The 16,919-nt window shown below is 41.7% G+C and overlaps 1 protein-coding gene across 1 annotated transcript in view; it reads left to right on the plus strand.

Moving 5' to 3' along the window:
• rab40c (RAB40c, member RAS oncogene family) overlaps positions 1–16,528 on the plus strand; it is a 52,482-nt gene extending 35,954 nt beyond the window's left edge. Inside the window, exons 4-6 of the mRNA XM_078417703.1 lie at positions 2,195–2,272; positions 9,542–9,764; positions 14,849–16,528. Of these exons, the coding sequence (XP_078273829.1) occupies positions 2,195–2,272; positions 9,542–9,764; positions 14,849–15,138 (591 nt within the window). The 3' untranslated portion in view covers positions 15,139–16,528. The remainder of the gene's footprint in view (positions 1–2,194; positions 2,273–9,541; positions 9,765–14,848) is intronic.
• The last annotated feature ends 391 nt before the right edge of the window (positions 16,529–16,919 follow it).

Below are 16,919 nucleotides of genomic sequence, written 5' to 3' on the forward strand. Positions count from 1 at the left end.
AGGAGCAGGAGTGGGACATTCATCTCTTAAATCTTCATCCATTGACCATTAACAACCATAGCTAATTCTTTATCTGAGCCCTGTTTTCCTGTTCACTTTCCATACCATTCAATCCCATTTTGAATCTAGAAATCTATCTACCTGTTTTTTGGTGGAGAATTCCATACGTTACCTCTGAATAAAGAGGATTTTCCTTGTCTCAGTCTTGAATGTTTTACCCGATGTCCTGGGATTGTGGCTTATTGTTCTCTCCTCTCCACATCAAGTATGCCTATCCTTCTCTGAGTTATATTCTGAGGGAAATGGAAATGTTGAGACTTGATATTGAATTCATAATTACTGGTTTGTTCCAGACATTGTCAGTTCTGATCATCAACCTGTAATGCTACATCTACCTGACCTGCAGAATATCTTCAGCATTCTTTATTTTAATTTCGTACTCCTTGCTGCATCTCATTAAAGTTTATATTCACTAGGACGAGATCTGGGTGTCCTAGTGCATCAGTCAATGAAAGGAAGCATGCAGGTACTGCAGGCAGTGAAGAAAGCCAATGGAATGTTGGCCTTCGTAACAAGAGGAGTTGAGTATAGGAGCAAAGAGGTCCTTCTACAGTTGTACCGGGCCCTGGTGAGACCGCACCTGGAGTACTGTGTGCAGTTTTGGTCTCCAAATTTGAGGAAGGATATTCTTGCTATGGAGGGCGTGCAGCGTAGTAGGTTCACTAGGTTAATTCCCGGAATGGCGGGACTGTCGTATGTTGAAAGGCTGCAGCGATTGGGCTTGTATACACTGGAATTTAGAAGGATGAGGGGGGATCTTATTGAAACATATAAGATAATTAGGGGATTGGACGCATTAGAGGCAGGAAACATGTTCCCAATGTTGGGGGAGTCCAGAACAAGGGGCCACAGTTTAAGAATAAGGGGTAGACCATTTAGAACGGAGATGAGGAAGAACTTTTTCAGTCAGAGAGTGGTGAAGGTGTGGAATTCTCTGCCTCAGAAGGCAGTGGAGGCCAGTTCGTTGGATGCTTTCAAGAGAGAGCTGGATAGAGCTCTTAAGGATAGCGGAGTGAGGGGGTATGGGGAGAAGGCAGGAACGGGGTACTGATTGAGAGTGATCAGCCATGATCGCATTGAATGGCGGTGCTGGCTCGAAGGGCTGAATGGCCTGCACCTATTGTCTATTGTTAAATCATCGTGCCACGGTACACTTTGTTATTTAATTTCCATTGAGATTTGCTGCTATTGGTTATACTTTACTGTGCAGTATCAATTCAAATTGAATACGGTTGTTAAGGCAGTGAGCTGTGATTATAGGATTGTTCCAATAGCACAGTTGGTGCTCTCTAATGATTCACCTCCAGAAATTACAGTACTTCAAAAGATACTGGAAGTTTAGGGTTGTAATTTTAATCCAGTACCTTTGTTATTAGTATATAGAGTCATACAGCGTGGTAACAGGTCCTTTGGCACAATTTGCCCACACCGGCCAACATACCCCGGTCCCACCTGTCTGTGTTTGGTCCATATCCCTCCAAACCTGTCCTATCCATGTAACTGTCTAAACATTTTTTAAATGTTGCCTCAACTACCTCCTCTGTCAGCCTGTTCCATACACCCACTGCCCTTTGTATGAAAAGGTTACCTCTCAGATTCCTATTAAATCTTTTCCCCTTCACCTCTGGTCCCTGATTTCCCCAACTCTGGGCAGGAGACCCTGTGCATCTACCTGATCTGTTCCTCATGATTTTATACGCCTCTCTCTATAAGATCACCCCTCATCCCCCTGTATTCCAAGGAATCACAGCCTACTCAACCTTTCCCTATAGCTCACACCCTGGAGTCCTTACAACATCCTTGTATGTCCCATGTAATGTCATTGGAGCATCTTGATTTAAATTGTCTACACAGTGGCTATTCTTAAAACTTGTTTTGTAGAATACTTTGTCATGAACAAATTAAGTGACAGTATTTATTATTCATTTAGCTTCAGAAAATGTATTTTGTATGGCTCCGACATTTGACACCTTCAGTTTCTCACCGTTTCCCAATTAGTATAAATGCAGGAAGTACGAACCAGATCTTTGGTTTATGGACAGTGTTAAACTTGTAGTTTGATTATCGTAATGCATTTCCTCTTTTCAGAAAAGTCATAATTAGTGAAAATAATAATGAAATATTTTTTCCTCAGGGTATACTCTTGGTTTATGACATCACTAATAGATGGTCCTTTGATGGGATTGACCGGTGGATTAAGGAAATTGATGAGGTAAAATGCTTTTACTTTGCTATAAGAAACATTAGATTTCCTCTGGAACTCTTTTTATCACCTGCTTTGTGGAGACCTTACTATGTTAATGAGATTTTTCTTGGTTTAATTTATCAGCACAACAATGGTACTGTTTCCAAATGCCAAATCTTTGCTCTTCACTGTGAAGAGATTACAAATTTGAAGAAGATAATTAGTGGTGTGGTATATCCTGCAGATAAAGCAAACTGGCCACAGTGTGCTAGTGGTGTGCTATTGAATGCTTGGCACTAATATTCAATATTCCTTACAAATCAATACATCCCAAAACAACACTTTAAAAAAAAAAATCAGGACTGAAGTTACATCATTTCACTTTTGCATATATTAATGCTTTCATATGATATGATGTAGCAAAAGTGAAATGATGTAACTTCAGTCCAGATTTTCTATTTTCTATATATATATATATATATATATCTATATTAGAAAATAAGCATAAAGCACCTATGATCTATCCCCAATAAATTTGGTCCATCACCGATGGATTTAAAAATTGAATCTCAGGAGGAATGGCTAGAAATCAAAAGGCATAATCTTTAATTAATATTAATGCTTTCATATGCAGCTTTATCCATTTAAAGTAATTTAATCTCTTAAATAATTCAGTCTTCAATTTCCACCTCTATACTCTTGATATGTTTGAATCTCTGCCTATGTACCACCTTAACAACACTCCATATATATTATTCTCATTTAGGATTGGCAGAAAAATAGATTATGAAATACAGCGGGAGGAGGGGGGGAGAGAGTGGGGGTGAGGGGGAGAGAGTGGGGGTGAGGGGGAGAGTGGGGGAGGGGAGAGTGGGATGTAAGGAGGGGGAGGAGGGGGTGGGGGGAAAGAGGGTGGGGGAAGGGGGACAGTGGGGGGCAGGAGAGGGTGGGGAGGAGAGAGTGGGGAAGGGAGGGTGGGGAGGAGGGGGTTGGGGGAGGGGAGGGAGGTGGGGACGAGTGGGGTTGGGGGGAGGGAGGAATAGGGGTGGAAGCAGGGCTGGGGGAGTGGGGGTTGGGGCAGGGGAGGGGCAAGTGGGGGAGGGGTAGGGGGGATGGAGTGGGATATGGGGGGGTGGAGGCAGGGGTGGGGTTTAGGGGGATGGAGTGGGGGGAGGAGGGGGGATTGAGTGGGGGGGCAATTGAGGGTGCTACACCAATACAGGAGAGGCTTTGGGTCCACGGCTTACTCAGTCACACCCTCTCCCCTTCCCTGTTCCCCCTCTACGAGGAATGAACCCTACGGGTCCACTTGGTCTAATACAACATAAAGGCCAAAGTTATTTTACGTTATACCATGAAATAAATTTAACTTCTGGATTAAGGGGTATTAACTACAGGGATAGACTTGGGGTTGGGCAGATTTGAAATACATACCAACTTAATAAATCAGAATAATTAGCCAAAAAAAGCATTGTAGGTACAGACCCAAGGTGGGTACATAAGAAAATAGCAGGTTTTGACTGCATGGACTCTTGCCTCTATTCTGTCATTTAATATGATCATGGTGGATATGCTCTGTCCTCGGCTCCTCTACTGTGTCTGTTCTCCATGGCCTTGAACACTTCGATCTTCCAAAAACGTATCTCCATCCTCCTTAAATACCTTCCAGTAACCTAGTCTCCACGACACTCCAGGGTAGAGAATTCTAGAGGTTTATCACCCTCTGTGAGAAGATGGAGTAAGGACCCAAGGTACTGATCATTTAATTGAAAGGTAAAATAGGCTAGTGTGGCGGATCAGGCCACTCCTCGGGTCAGCCCCCTCGTTACGTGACGGACAGGTGAAAGGAGTAAAAAGCCAGACCAAGGGAAGGCGTGGATCATCCCTTGGAGAACTACGCTGTGGGCACCAGCTCACAGCCTAATAAAGAATCTAATTAAACACTGCCTGGCGTCTTGCCTTTTCTCTGGCCTCCGCCAGGCCACTACACTAGGAAGGCTGTTAATTACTTGCTTCCATAGCACGCTATGGCTGCTGGGTTTTCTTGATTTTGGCTCTGGGAGATGGCAGGGATGGCTCCTTCACTTTCCATACCACTAGCCTCCGATTGTTTTGTAATTAACTGCAGAAACCAATGGAGAGGGTGATACACCAATGCAGGAGAGGTTTGGACCCAACGGGTCCACTTGGTCTAGCACTATTTAAAACCAATCACACATTTTCTTCTTGTCTGATGCAATTTGTCAGATTTGCTGACAGCCATCTTTAGTATATCTTGTCTTGTCTTGTTTAATAATCTTAATGCAATATTCTACATGATCAATCACTAATTTGCTTTTCCTTAACAATTTCACTCTGTGTGCATATTTACAATGCTTGGAATGCAACTACAACTGTTGGGTATGAGGTAATAGCCATTACTGTTTTCATCATCTCTTGGCTCAGTTACTCCATTCAAATCCCTTCACATTTTGGGTGCACTCGCTGCCCTTGTTTTGTTCAACCTTCGTTTGCTGGAACCTTTGACAATTTCAGTTTTCACATGCTGAACTAATTTGCTATCTCCAAAACCCTCAGAAAAACTTGCCTCTTTGACAATGACCACTCATTGGCCTTGCATGACTGTGCATCAGGATGAACAAGTTGTTCCAGGAGTACTGCTATCCATGCAAAGTGCTTTGGTAGAGGATTGGAAATAGTAAAACATCCCAAAAGTTTATATGCACTTTTTGGTATAGTTTTGAATGACAATAAACTTACATTCATTCATATTGTGCACTTAATGCCACGTGGGTCGAGACACTCTCCACAAGCATTATATCAAAACCTGAAACTTGGAGCTCAAATTATCAGGGACTGAAGTGGTGGATCTTTAGAAATTAGATGTATGATTAACATTAAGGATGATTAAAGGATGAGGTGGGCAGAAACTATAGTGTTGAAATTATGCAACATGTAGGACTAATAAATGTAGCACAGCAATACTTTTCACCACAACCAGAAAAGCCAGTTTAGTCACTTCAATCTAAGCATACAAGAATCATCTTATTAAGAATTAGTCGCAACATTGTCGTTTTACCACAATGGATTTGGGATATATTTTGAAAATGTCTCAAGACAATGGTTCAATGGTCCTTTATTGTCACATGTACCGAGGTACAGTGAAATTTGATTTACCATACCAAAAACGCATCAAGATTAAACATAAAACAGCCACCACAGCGGCGTGTAAAAATTCCTATCTCTGCAGTCCCTGTCCGCACGAACAGTCAGAAAGCCATCCACACTCACACCAGACTCATGGCGCGAGGACCCCGCAAACACCGAGATCACTGCACTCACAATACTCCCTCCAAGTCCCCACCAGTGCAGGCAGCACGTCCATCTTGTTTTTCGGTAACTTCACATTCCCCACTGTGATGGAAGCCAAATAACTTTTACCTCCTTCCTCCTTTTATCCAATCGAAACTTTCGCAGTTGGGGCGATCGAAGCCCCCGCGTTGGGGCGATCGAAGCCCCCGCATCGGGGCGATCGAGGCTCCCGCAATTGAGGTGCCAAAGTTCCTGCTGTTGGAGCTCCCGAAGTCAATCCCTAACAAAGGGAACGCCAGTTCCACGATGTTAAGGCCACAGTGCGGGTGGAGATACGATACGGAAAAAATTGTATCTCCGTCGAGGAAGAGATTAAAAAAACAAACCCTCCCCCCATCCGCCACATAATACGAAACTAAAGATACACTAAAACATACAAATAATACAGATTATATAAAAAAATAATATGCAATGTTTACATGTTACACAAATAATGCCATTGCTTTAACTTCTGACCAGTATAAAATCAACTGTGCCATCATTCTATTCGTGGTTACGATAAAGCTGCAATAATATTGTATACCATAATGAAATTAATCTGGAGATCTACAAAGCCCATTATTTCCAACAAGCTCCTTACTAACAACATTACAATAGTGCACAAATAAATCGTGTACAGACACATTAAGAATTTACTAATGAATTCATGACTAGTCACTTTTAGGATTTAATCTTTTAGGTGCTCGTGGCTGGAATCCACTATCATATAATGATGTAAATTCTTTACAAAAGCTAAAATGTGCTGGTGATGCAGAGTAAATTTTGTACTCAAAATAAAGACTAATATTAATCGGACTTTAATCAATGGCTGAAAAGTAGTTATTCTGCTGGATATTTAGTTTAGTTTAGAGATACAGTGCGGAAACAGCCCCTTCGGCCCACTGGGTCCGCACCGACCAGCGACCCCCGCACCTTAACACTACCCGACACCCACTAGGGACAATTTTTACATTTACCAAGCCAATTGGAAACCAAAGATCACTGAGAAAACCCACGCGGGTACAAATGCCTACAGACAGCACCCTTAGTCGGGATCGGACCCGGGTTTCTGGCGCTGCATTCACTGTAAGGCAGCAACTCCTCAGCTGCACCACCATGACCGCATTCTCATGAGTTATTTTTGGGTCAAGTATTTATTTACCCATGTATGATGTGATTTGTATGATTATAGCTATCTGAGAAAACCTATCGATCGATTTAAGAAAATAGAAAGTAATAATTTCCAATCCTGGAGGAGTTCAGATGATACGTTTTTACGAATATATGCCCACATGCAGTTATCTTAACATTTGAAGTGTCTACCAAAAGTTTAAATAGCAATTCCTCCTTGGGTTCTGGGATAGGGGCTATGGTCTTGAGATATTCCAAAAATAATAACTTTGTCTGCTGTTGTACTGAACCGTATTAGCAGATGCATGTATGGAATTTCTACGTTTTACTTGGGACTTAATCATCTTGAAATGGTTTCATCTCAACAGTCCACAGATTTGACGGTTAATGGTTTTTTTTAGCATTGCACAATTGAAAATGACTCTGAATAATAATGACAATTTTATATTTTGCATCATTCCATAAATTCCTCTGGTGGCGGTGAGACCTCGCTCGGCAAGGGGGCCTCAGCGATGGTGAAGCCTTGTGGTGGCGGCGGTGATGGATTGTGGGTCAACCCACAGTCGATGAGAGAGCGTGGGGGGACCGCCATGGGGAAGAGGGAAGAACAATGGAGGGCCTGGCGTTGAGGGGGGGAAATGGACAATGGGGAGGGAGAGAGAACAAAGGACAATGGGGACCACTGAGGGGGGGTGGGGGCGGGGGGAGGAGGAGGGGAAAACAAAAGGAGGAGCTGGCCTGCTTTGTAACTTTGTCAGCGCAGTAGGTGGCTGCTATTTGTATACATTGGGTATGCAAGCAAAGAATTTCACTGCGCCTTGTCACATGTAACAATAAAGTATTCCATTCCAGGTAGCAACTGCGAACAGTTCTCTTTAATTTGTAGCTGAATGTGATTTTTTTTTTGGGGGGGTGGATAATATTCATTTTTAAGATTAAACAAAAATCTGTAGTATTTGTTTCAAATGTTGCTGGCGTTGAAACCTTAGAGCCAAACCAGATAATTAACTATTCTTAACTGGTATTTGATCCCATCAAAAAAGTTCAAATATCTGATTTGTTCAGTAGCGTGGTTTGGAGGGTTGCATTTAATGACAGCAGGTTCAAATTTAACTGTGTCGAAAGCTTTTAACTTTGAATAGTTTTAGGACGGTAAAGCCTTTCTGCATGTGATTTCACATTTGGAGCATTGGATAACTTCGAATGAAGAGCAATATATTATCGACCAGGAATACAAAATCACGTTGTACATGAGGTGGTTGTCTTGTAGTGCTGAGAATAGCACTGTTTTCATTTGGATAGATATGCAGGTGACATTTCGTGGCCATCGAGGATGCAGAGAACAGGCATAAAATGATGAATCTTGATCACTTGTGCACTGGAAAGGACAGGTTGTCATAGAAGTATGCAATACAGGTACTCCCCAGGTTACGATGGTTCGACTTGCGATAATTCAACTTTGCGATGATGCAAACGGCAGGAACCCGTAGCGACCCGCCGCTTGCTTCCGGACACGTGATCGCGCGTTTTCAATGCATTTCGACTTATAATACTTTCGGTTTTCGATGGCAGTCTCCCAAACACTCGGTCATATGTATGGACTGTGCATTAATCGGGCGTATGTAAGCTGAGGAAGGACTGTGCACTAAAAACAGTTGTGAAATAGATGGCATCATCTTGTGCACCCCAGAAGCTTCCTGGTTTGAATTTGTGGAATAACCCAAACAAAATACCAATGACCATTACTGTAGTTCTCTCCAGGAAAGCACTGCATAACATTGCAGGAGAAACATTATGTAGTTGAGTTCCAGCCCATAACTAGAAACTCCACTATTATAATGGGATGGCCAAAATTACCAATTTGTTCTAAATTAATGTAGTTAGTTGAACCAGAGTTTTTAAAAAGAAAGTGGTGAAAAGGACCAGCGTTTACAAACATTTTACAAACATTTTGCAATTATCAACACGCAATAAACAACTCGAGTTAGTTCACACGTGTGTTCTCAAACAAAGGTCATTGTCAAACAGTGATATCTAAAAGTAACCAATTATTTTGTCATACAGATGCAGATTGCTCTGTGACAATTTGAAAGAGTGAGGCATGCTTATCAGTGATGAAGTATTGCAAATGCTTAAGCTGTTAGAAGTAGACAAATGCCGATCTCCTGGAGAATAGTAGTTGTGGTAGAGGTTATCAAGATAATAGAGGCTAGGTCTGCAGATGAGCATTTTTTTAAATGGTATTCTAAGGTTAGGAACAATTGCTTCAAAAGGCATTTTGTTTGATTCCTGCTTGGAAATTACTATTTGTGCACAAGATCAAAAGCCCATTCAGATCAGGAACCAGAGACTAATCGTGTTTATAATTTCATTTGCACTGAGTATTTCCAACATTTTTATTTTGGGAAGTATTGTTGGTCAGGTAGCTCCAAGTACAATGAGTGCATGGAGTTGGTGCATTAAGATAAGGATTCTGGACAAACTCAAGGTAGTGGGGGTGGGTGGAAAATGCACGGCTGGCAAGGTGAAATTAGAATAGTCCCAACTTTTTATTTTAAATTGACTGATCGGAATGGTCTTGGTTTAAACTTTCATCCATGATGTAGCATTTCTGAGAGTTGGCCTAAAATGTATGCTGAGGAGATGGGTTGCAGCCAAGACCTTCTGACCTTGAAGCTGACACTGCCTGACTAGATTAGGAATAATTTGAGGCAGAATAAAGCCTGTGGGGAAAGAATGTATTAAACATTTTTTTTTAACCCAATTACATGTGCACCATATACAATTTCCGTTAATGGTTATATTTCATTTCAGCATGCTCCTGGCGTGCCAAGAATCTTGGTCGGCAATAGGTTGCATCTTGCCTTCAAGCGACAGGTTCTCACTGAACAGGCTCGTGCCTATGCTGAAAAAAATGGAATGACATTCTTTGAAGTTAGTCCACTCTGCAACTTCAATGTGACTGAGTCCTTCACAGAACTATCTCGCATTGTGTTGATGAGACATGGCATGGAAAGGTTCTGGAAACCAAACAGAGGTATGGAAGAACTGTGATAATTTTTTTCCTTGAATTTTAAACATTGTTAACGTTGTATAGAAGAGTATAAAACCTTTACAGGGATCAATTAGAACAGTAATTTAAACAGAAATGTCCGTGTTGAGCTTGTTGATGTCAGCTGAGATTATAATGCAACCTGGCAGTTGGATAGGGCAATCCAGAACTAGTTGCTTTCTGTTTAATAGACGATGTGTTTAGTTTAATGGTACAGCATTGAAACATGCCCTTCAGTCCACTGAGTCTACACTGATCATCGATTCCTGTTTATACTATTCTGTTATCCCAATCCATTCCCTACAAATCAGGGCATTTTTCAGAGGCAATTATCCTCCAAACCCACATGTCTTTGGAATGTGGGAGGCAACCAGAGCACCCAGAAGAAATGCATGTGGTCATAGGGAGAGTGTGCAGATGCTGAGCATACAGTACCTGAGATCTGGACTGAACCTGAATCTCTGGTGCTGCGAGGCAGCAGCTGTGGCACAGTGCACATGATGAAAATGTATCTTGTCTCGTGTGTCTCTAAGTCATAATAATAATAATAATAATGCATTTTATTTATATAGCGCTTTTCATATACTCAAAGACGCTTTACAGAGATTTTGAGAACATAGGGAAATTAAATAATAGATAAATAAGTAAATAAATAAATGAACAGAGAAAGGAGACAGAAGGTGAGGTGACCTTCAGTGGTTGAAGGCAGTACTGAACAGGTGAGACTTCAGCGATGTTTTGAATGTGGTGAGTGTGGAGGAGTCTCTAACGGTTTGGGGTAGTGAGTTCCATAGGGTGGGAGCAGCGATGGAGAAGGCCCTGTCCCCCCAGGATCTGAGTTTAGTCCGGATGTGGGGGGATAGGAGATTGGCAGCGGCAGAGCGGAGGGTGCAGGTGGGAGTGTGCCTGTGGAGGAGGTCGGTTAGGTAGGATGGGGCCAGGTTATTGAGGGCTTTGTAGGTTATGAGGAGGATTTTGTACTGGATTCTCTGGGGGATGGGGAGCCAGTGGAGTTTATAAAGGATGGGGGTGATATGGTCACGGATCGAGGTGTGTGTGAGTAGACGGGCAGCGGAGTTTTGAATGTATTGAAGTTTATTGATGATTTTTGAGGGTGCGCCATAGAGGAGGCTGTTGCAGTAGTCCAGACGGGAGGTGATGAAGGCGTGGATGAGGGTTTCTGCAGCTGTGGAGGAGAGGGATGGACGGAGACGGGCAATGTTTTTGAGGTGGAAGAAGGCTGTCTTTGTGATGTGTTTGTCGAAGGAGAGGGTTTGATCAAGGATGATTCCGGATGTGAGGTGAGGTGGATACTGGGAGACCATCAATGTTGAGGATGAGGTTTTGGGTGGATTTGGTGAGCGTTTTTGGACCAATGATGATGATTTCAGATTTGTTGCAATTGAGTTTGAGGAAGTTTGATTGAAGCCAAGGTTTTATTTCAGTAATGCAGTTTGTCAGTGTAGAGTGTGTGGTGGGGGAGATTGACTTGGTGGAGATGAGGAGCTGGATATCATCGGCGAAGCAGTGGAAGTTGAGACCATGACGGCGGATTAATTGACCAAGGGGGAACAGGTAGAGGATGAAGAGGAGGGGGCCAAGGACTGAGCCTTGGGGGACACCTTGGGGGAGGGGAGCGGTGGGGGATTTACAGTTGTTAATGGAGATGAACTGGTGTCTGTCAGAGAGGTAAGATTTGAACCAGGATAGGGCTGTGCCGGTGATGTTAAGGGAGGTTTCAAGTCGGGTGAGGAGAATGGAGTGATTTATGGTGTCAAAGGCGGCGCTGAGGTCAAGTAGGATGAGGATGTTGAGGTTGCCAGTGTCGGAGGAGAGGAGAATGTCGTTTGTGATTTTGAGGAGCGCAGTTTCAGTACAGTGGTTTGAGCGGAATCCGGATTGGAAAGTTTCATACATGTTATTGGTAGAGAGGTGGTATTTGAGTTGGGAAGCTACAGCACGTTCCAAAACTTTGGACAGAAAGAGTAGGTTGGAGATTGGTCTGAAGTTGTTTGGGGTGTCAGGGTTTAGACCAGGTTTTTTCAGAATGGGGGTGACAGCAGCGATTTTGAGGGATTGCGGGACGATGCCAGTGGACAGGGAGGAGTTTATTGTTGCAGTGATAAGTGGAGAGAGAGCAGGAAGGCAGGCCTTGACAAAGCTGGAGGGGATGGGGTCCAGAGAGCAGGTGGCAGTTTTTATTCCTGTGAAGAGGTCAGAGAGGTCGGTGGTGGAGATTGGGGAGAACTGAGGCAGGGGCTGACAGGATAAGGGGGGGCAGGTGGTTTGAGGGGGAGCAGGTGCGTTGGTGGTTAAGGTGCTGTAGATGTTGTCTATTTTGCTTTGGAAGAATGAAAGGAAAGTGGTGCATTTGTCAACTGTGAATGATTGGGAGATGGTGTCCAGGGGGCTGAGGAGTTTGTTTATTGTAGAGAAGAGTGTTTTTGGGTTTCCGGAGCCAGAGTGAATTATTTGAGAGTAGTAGGTGGAGTGGGCACGGGAGAGGGCATCTTTATAGTGCTGTATGTGGTCTTTGTAGGCTTGGGAGTGAATTGTGAGACCTGTTTTGTTGCGGAGTCTTTCAAGTTGGCGGGCATGAGTTTTCATCACGCGGAGTTCAGGGGTAAACCAGGGAGCAGAGTGGGTGAAGGAAACTGTTTTGGTTTTTATAGGTGCAAGCTGGTCGAGGCAGGAGGAGAGAGTGCGGTTGTAGTAGTCAGTGAGGTCAGAGGGGCTGTGGAGGTCAACGAAGGGAGAGGCGGACATTATTTCAGAGAGGGAGGATGAGAGCGAGGTAGGTGAAACAGAGTTCAGCTTGCGGAAGTTTATTTTGCGTTTTTGCTTTGGAGCTGGGGTGGGAATGTTGACAGACATGGTGATGGCTAAGTGATCAGAGAGGGTGGGGTCGGAGCCAGAGAGGTGATGTAGATTTAGTCCAGTGGAGCAGACAAGGTCCTGAATGTGCCCACGGTTATGGGTGGGAAAATTGACGTGTTGAGTGAGGTTAAAGCAGTTGAGTATTTCAGTGAGGTCAGCGGTTATTGTGGATTATTGTATCATGTCCATTCAGATCAGGAATACGAAGCCCACCAGTGTCTATAAAATTTCACTGAGTTTCTTCAGAAAGAATGGAGGCGGGTGCAGCCCCCTAATAAGAATAAATATAAGAATTAATAGAAAACAAAATATTGACTACATTGTGAATTAATTTCAAGGCAAAACTTTAAGGGTCTGGGTGATGATCCAAAATGTATTCGTGGGATGTGGGTTTATGCAGATATGGTAAGCAAAGCAAATTTCCTTGTGTGAAGATGAGTAAATCAAATGCTTTTGTATCAAATCTACTACTTTGAAAACACCATTTCTGAGTCTAGCCTTTTAAACCAAAGCACACGATTTATTTCATTACTTGGTTTGAAATTTCCCGGCTAAATTCATACGTAGTCTAACGTGCTGGTCTGGAAGCCACTGCATTGCCGTACCCCAATTGACTTCACTGTGCCATTGCAGTTGCTAGTTTACAATTCAGACTTATAGTGGCTACATAATCCATATCATTTTTTAAACATGCTATATAATTTTTTATAAAAAACAGTTTTCCAGGAAAATAATATATAGAGAATAGCTGCTTTTAACTGGACTTGGTTGAATGATGCAGTATTTCTCACTTGGTTCTCCCAGCTGGTGCTCTGTTAATATTTTGCTGCCCTTGATCTATAGATGTTGGCCTAATTTCCCAGTGGAAATGCACACTACTGAGGCATTATTTAACAATTTGCACTATTTGACTTGGGATAATTGCTGACTCTTTGATTTTTGTATTATATACTGCCTTCAACCACTGAAGGTCACCTCACCTTCTGTCTCCTTTCTCTGTTCGTTTATTTATTTACTTATTTATCTATTTATTAATTTCCCTATGTTCTCTAAATCTCTGTAAAGCGTCTTTGAGTATATGAAAAGCGCTATATAAATAAAATACATTATTATTATTATTATTATATTAATTGAATAATTTTGCAGTAATCTCCGCCCCCAAGTGCATATACCTGGTACTGCAATTCTCAGGTTCTCTAATTTTGTTTGCTGTCAAATGATTTGTGTGTGTGATTCATTTGCGAATAAACTGTGGAGTTTTATTTGATCTTTGTATATTTAAAACAAAAGAAATGGGATCTTCAAAGTTTATTTTTTTATTTTGTTTGTAGTAAATTTATACACAATGACCTTAGATGGAAAATGTATTCCTGTTTTTTCCTTTACCATGGCATCTAGTCCTAACACACCTGTGAGGGCTTGATAAATACCAAAAAGTTAACTAATGTTTCTTTAAACAAAAGTGAACACTTAAGCAAACGTCTCCGTAATAACTATTATCACCTTCAAATTTGGTCCAATGTCATAAAACTACACTTGGTTTTTGCTACCTAAAACCTTGCTCAGTTGTTAACTTGTAGTTATCCCACTTGCATGTGTTAACTTGTAGTTATCCCACTTTTTTTCAATTAAGCAAAATAAGCATTTATTAATCAGTTTGAGGGCTTATCACTTTTTATGTCCCTGACAATAACATGCATGTTCTTGGCCCAGTGGGGCAGGTCACATAGTCAGACTCTGAATAAAGTATGGAGCTTTAGTGCATTTATTTATAAAGGGATGTTCTGACTGAGGCCAATGACTTATTTTTCTGATGCCCAACCCTGACATGCATAATCAGGTCCTGTCAGTAACAGGTTGAATAGTGGAGTGTTATTGTCTACAGCTTTGAAAGTTACTGCAAATGAAATATTGAAGCCTTGTTTTCACAGTAGGTTGACCTGAATAAAACTGCGTCATTATGTTATTTGAACCATTTTCATTTAAATGGGTGCAGACATTTTGGGAAAAATTGATACCAATTGTGTGATTGCCCATACTCTTGCTAATGTGTTATGATATTGAAGAGTTAAACTGTCACTCCATGTTCTCTTGTCGGATATCTTTCCAGGACAAGAGCTTTGCTTTAATCTCAGCTAAATGTTTAAAACAAAACAAATGGTACTTAATTTTATTTCTCTTCCTTTTATCAGTATTCACCCTGCAAGATCTCTGTTGCCGAGCCATTGTTTCTTGCACACCTGTTCACCTTATTGACAAACTACCACTACCTGTTGCCATTAAAAGCCACCTGAAGTCTTTCTCCATGGCCAATGGAATGAATGCCGTCATGATGCATGGGCGTTCGTACTCACTCGCCTCGAGCAGCGGTGGAAGCAAGGGAAGCAGCTTGAAGCGGTCAACTAAACCCCCTAGACCACCACAGAGTCCACCGCAGAGTCCACCCCAGAGCTGCACACGTACTAACTGCAAAATCTCTTAGCAAAATGGTTTTGTTTCAGGCTTTCTTTTTTGGCAAGAACTTTGTCAGTTGTTCAAGCTTGAAACCTGAACTCCTCCAATGAAATAGTTCTTGCAGCTTCCTACTGGACCAAATGAAGATTGGCTCTGCAGTTTTATTGAAATAAACTTTTATTTGATCAATGAACAAGCACGCTAGTTGAAACGGATACTCATTACAATTTGTTTTGACAATTTGCACTGAAGCTTCAAACTAGAGTGTTTTTAAAACGGCTTGCAGGTGCCACTTTTAATAAAGGGACAGCCAGTTTTAAGGAAGGTGGTCCTGGCTTGTTTACATGGCTTTGATCAGAATTTAAATCCTTACCTTTGTCCTCCTGATTAAATTAATGCTCCACTTAGTAGAGAAATAAATCTCTGGGAATTGAACCAGTACACATGCAAAGAATGCTCTTGCTACTATACTCCTTACTAGCATCACTAAACTCCCGTGCCTTTTGATATAGACTGTATCTAGCCTGCAATGGCCTGCACGTGGCCTTTCATACCTTAACCATGCCTTGCATCTTTATCTTCTGAAGGCCAGCTCTTAAAGGTCGACTGACAAGGTCATGTTTTTTCCCCCAAACGTTCTTAATATACCAATTAATATGTACTATTATTTAATTTGAATTATAGACTACTTTTGTAATATTGTTCTGTTATTTGTATGCTGTCACTGTTGTTTTAGTGCTTGTTTAACTCTCCAACACATTAGCAAAAGTTGCAATTTTGGCTCGGGTGATGGGATCCAGTCTCCATCCCCAATTTCTTAAATCACAAATAATATTCTCAGCAATATAGAGCAATTTCAAGGCTTCCACCACTGTTTGGAAGTGCTCGTATTCTGAATGGCAATTGTATAAATCAACTGCACTCGGAAACCTTTCACTTTAATGTCCTTTTAGCTTATTTGAACAAAAGGTTTTTGCATTTATAATGACAGAAGCACCTGTACTTCTCTTTCCTTTCCCTCCCCCACTCCTCTGTCAAGGAAAAGAGTAGAACTTGCTCTTTTGTAAGTGTTAACTGTATTTCTCTTGTTATAAAAAAAAACTGCATTTGAGTCACTAATTGCAACAGCTTTCTGTTTTGGATGACACTTGTTAAAGGTAAACTGACTAAATGGAGAGAATGCATAGGAGAAACCTACTGTAACACTGAGAATAGGCCACCTTCGGCACCTGAACTGGATAATAGTTGCAGTATCACCTAGAACCTGAGAGAGAAAAAGGGAACAATTTAAGACAAATGTTCGATTATGTAAAACACTATTTCACATTTATTATAGCTGCTGTGTGACACTCAATAATTTTTAAGTGTTTTATTGGCATTTTACTTTGTACTGTTTCAATGTTCGATTGTGAAATACATTTTCTTTTGCAAAATAATATGCCTGGTCTGTCTTTACCCATTTAATGAAATGCATTAACATTTGTTGAATGAAAATATTCCAAAGATATTAAGTGTTCATTCATAATACTTAAGGGATTATTGGGAAGGTATCTTGTGTTCTTGAAAATCAGTTGTTACAGGGAGCCATTGCAATGGTGCCACATCATCCAGTGTAGAAGTATATTCACTCGGTATCCAGTTCTCATCGGCAAGCTTTCAGTACATTTACTCTTCTCATATGTCAGCCGAGGACAAAGTAGATGATGCACACTGTACACTTTTGTACCAAGTGCAAACACCAGGATGAAAGATGATTAGAGCCTAATGTTCATGGGTGAAAATTACCGGGACCTCCATACTGCAGTGCTG

The sequence above is a fragment of the Rhinoraja longicauda genome, chromosome 21, assembly GCF_053455715.1.
Source record: "Rhinoraja longicauda isolate Sanriku21f chromosome 21, sRhiLon1.1, whole genome shotgun sequence".
Lineage (NCBI taxonomy): Eukaryota > Metazoa > Chordata > Chondrichthyes > Rajiformes > Arhynchobatidae > Rhinoraja > Rhinoraja longicauda.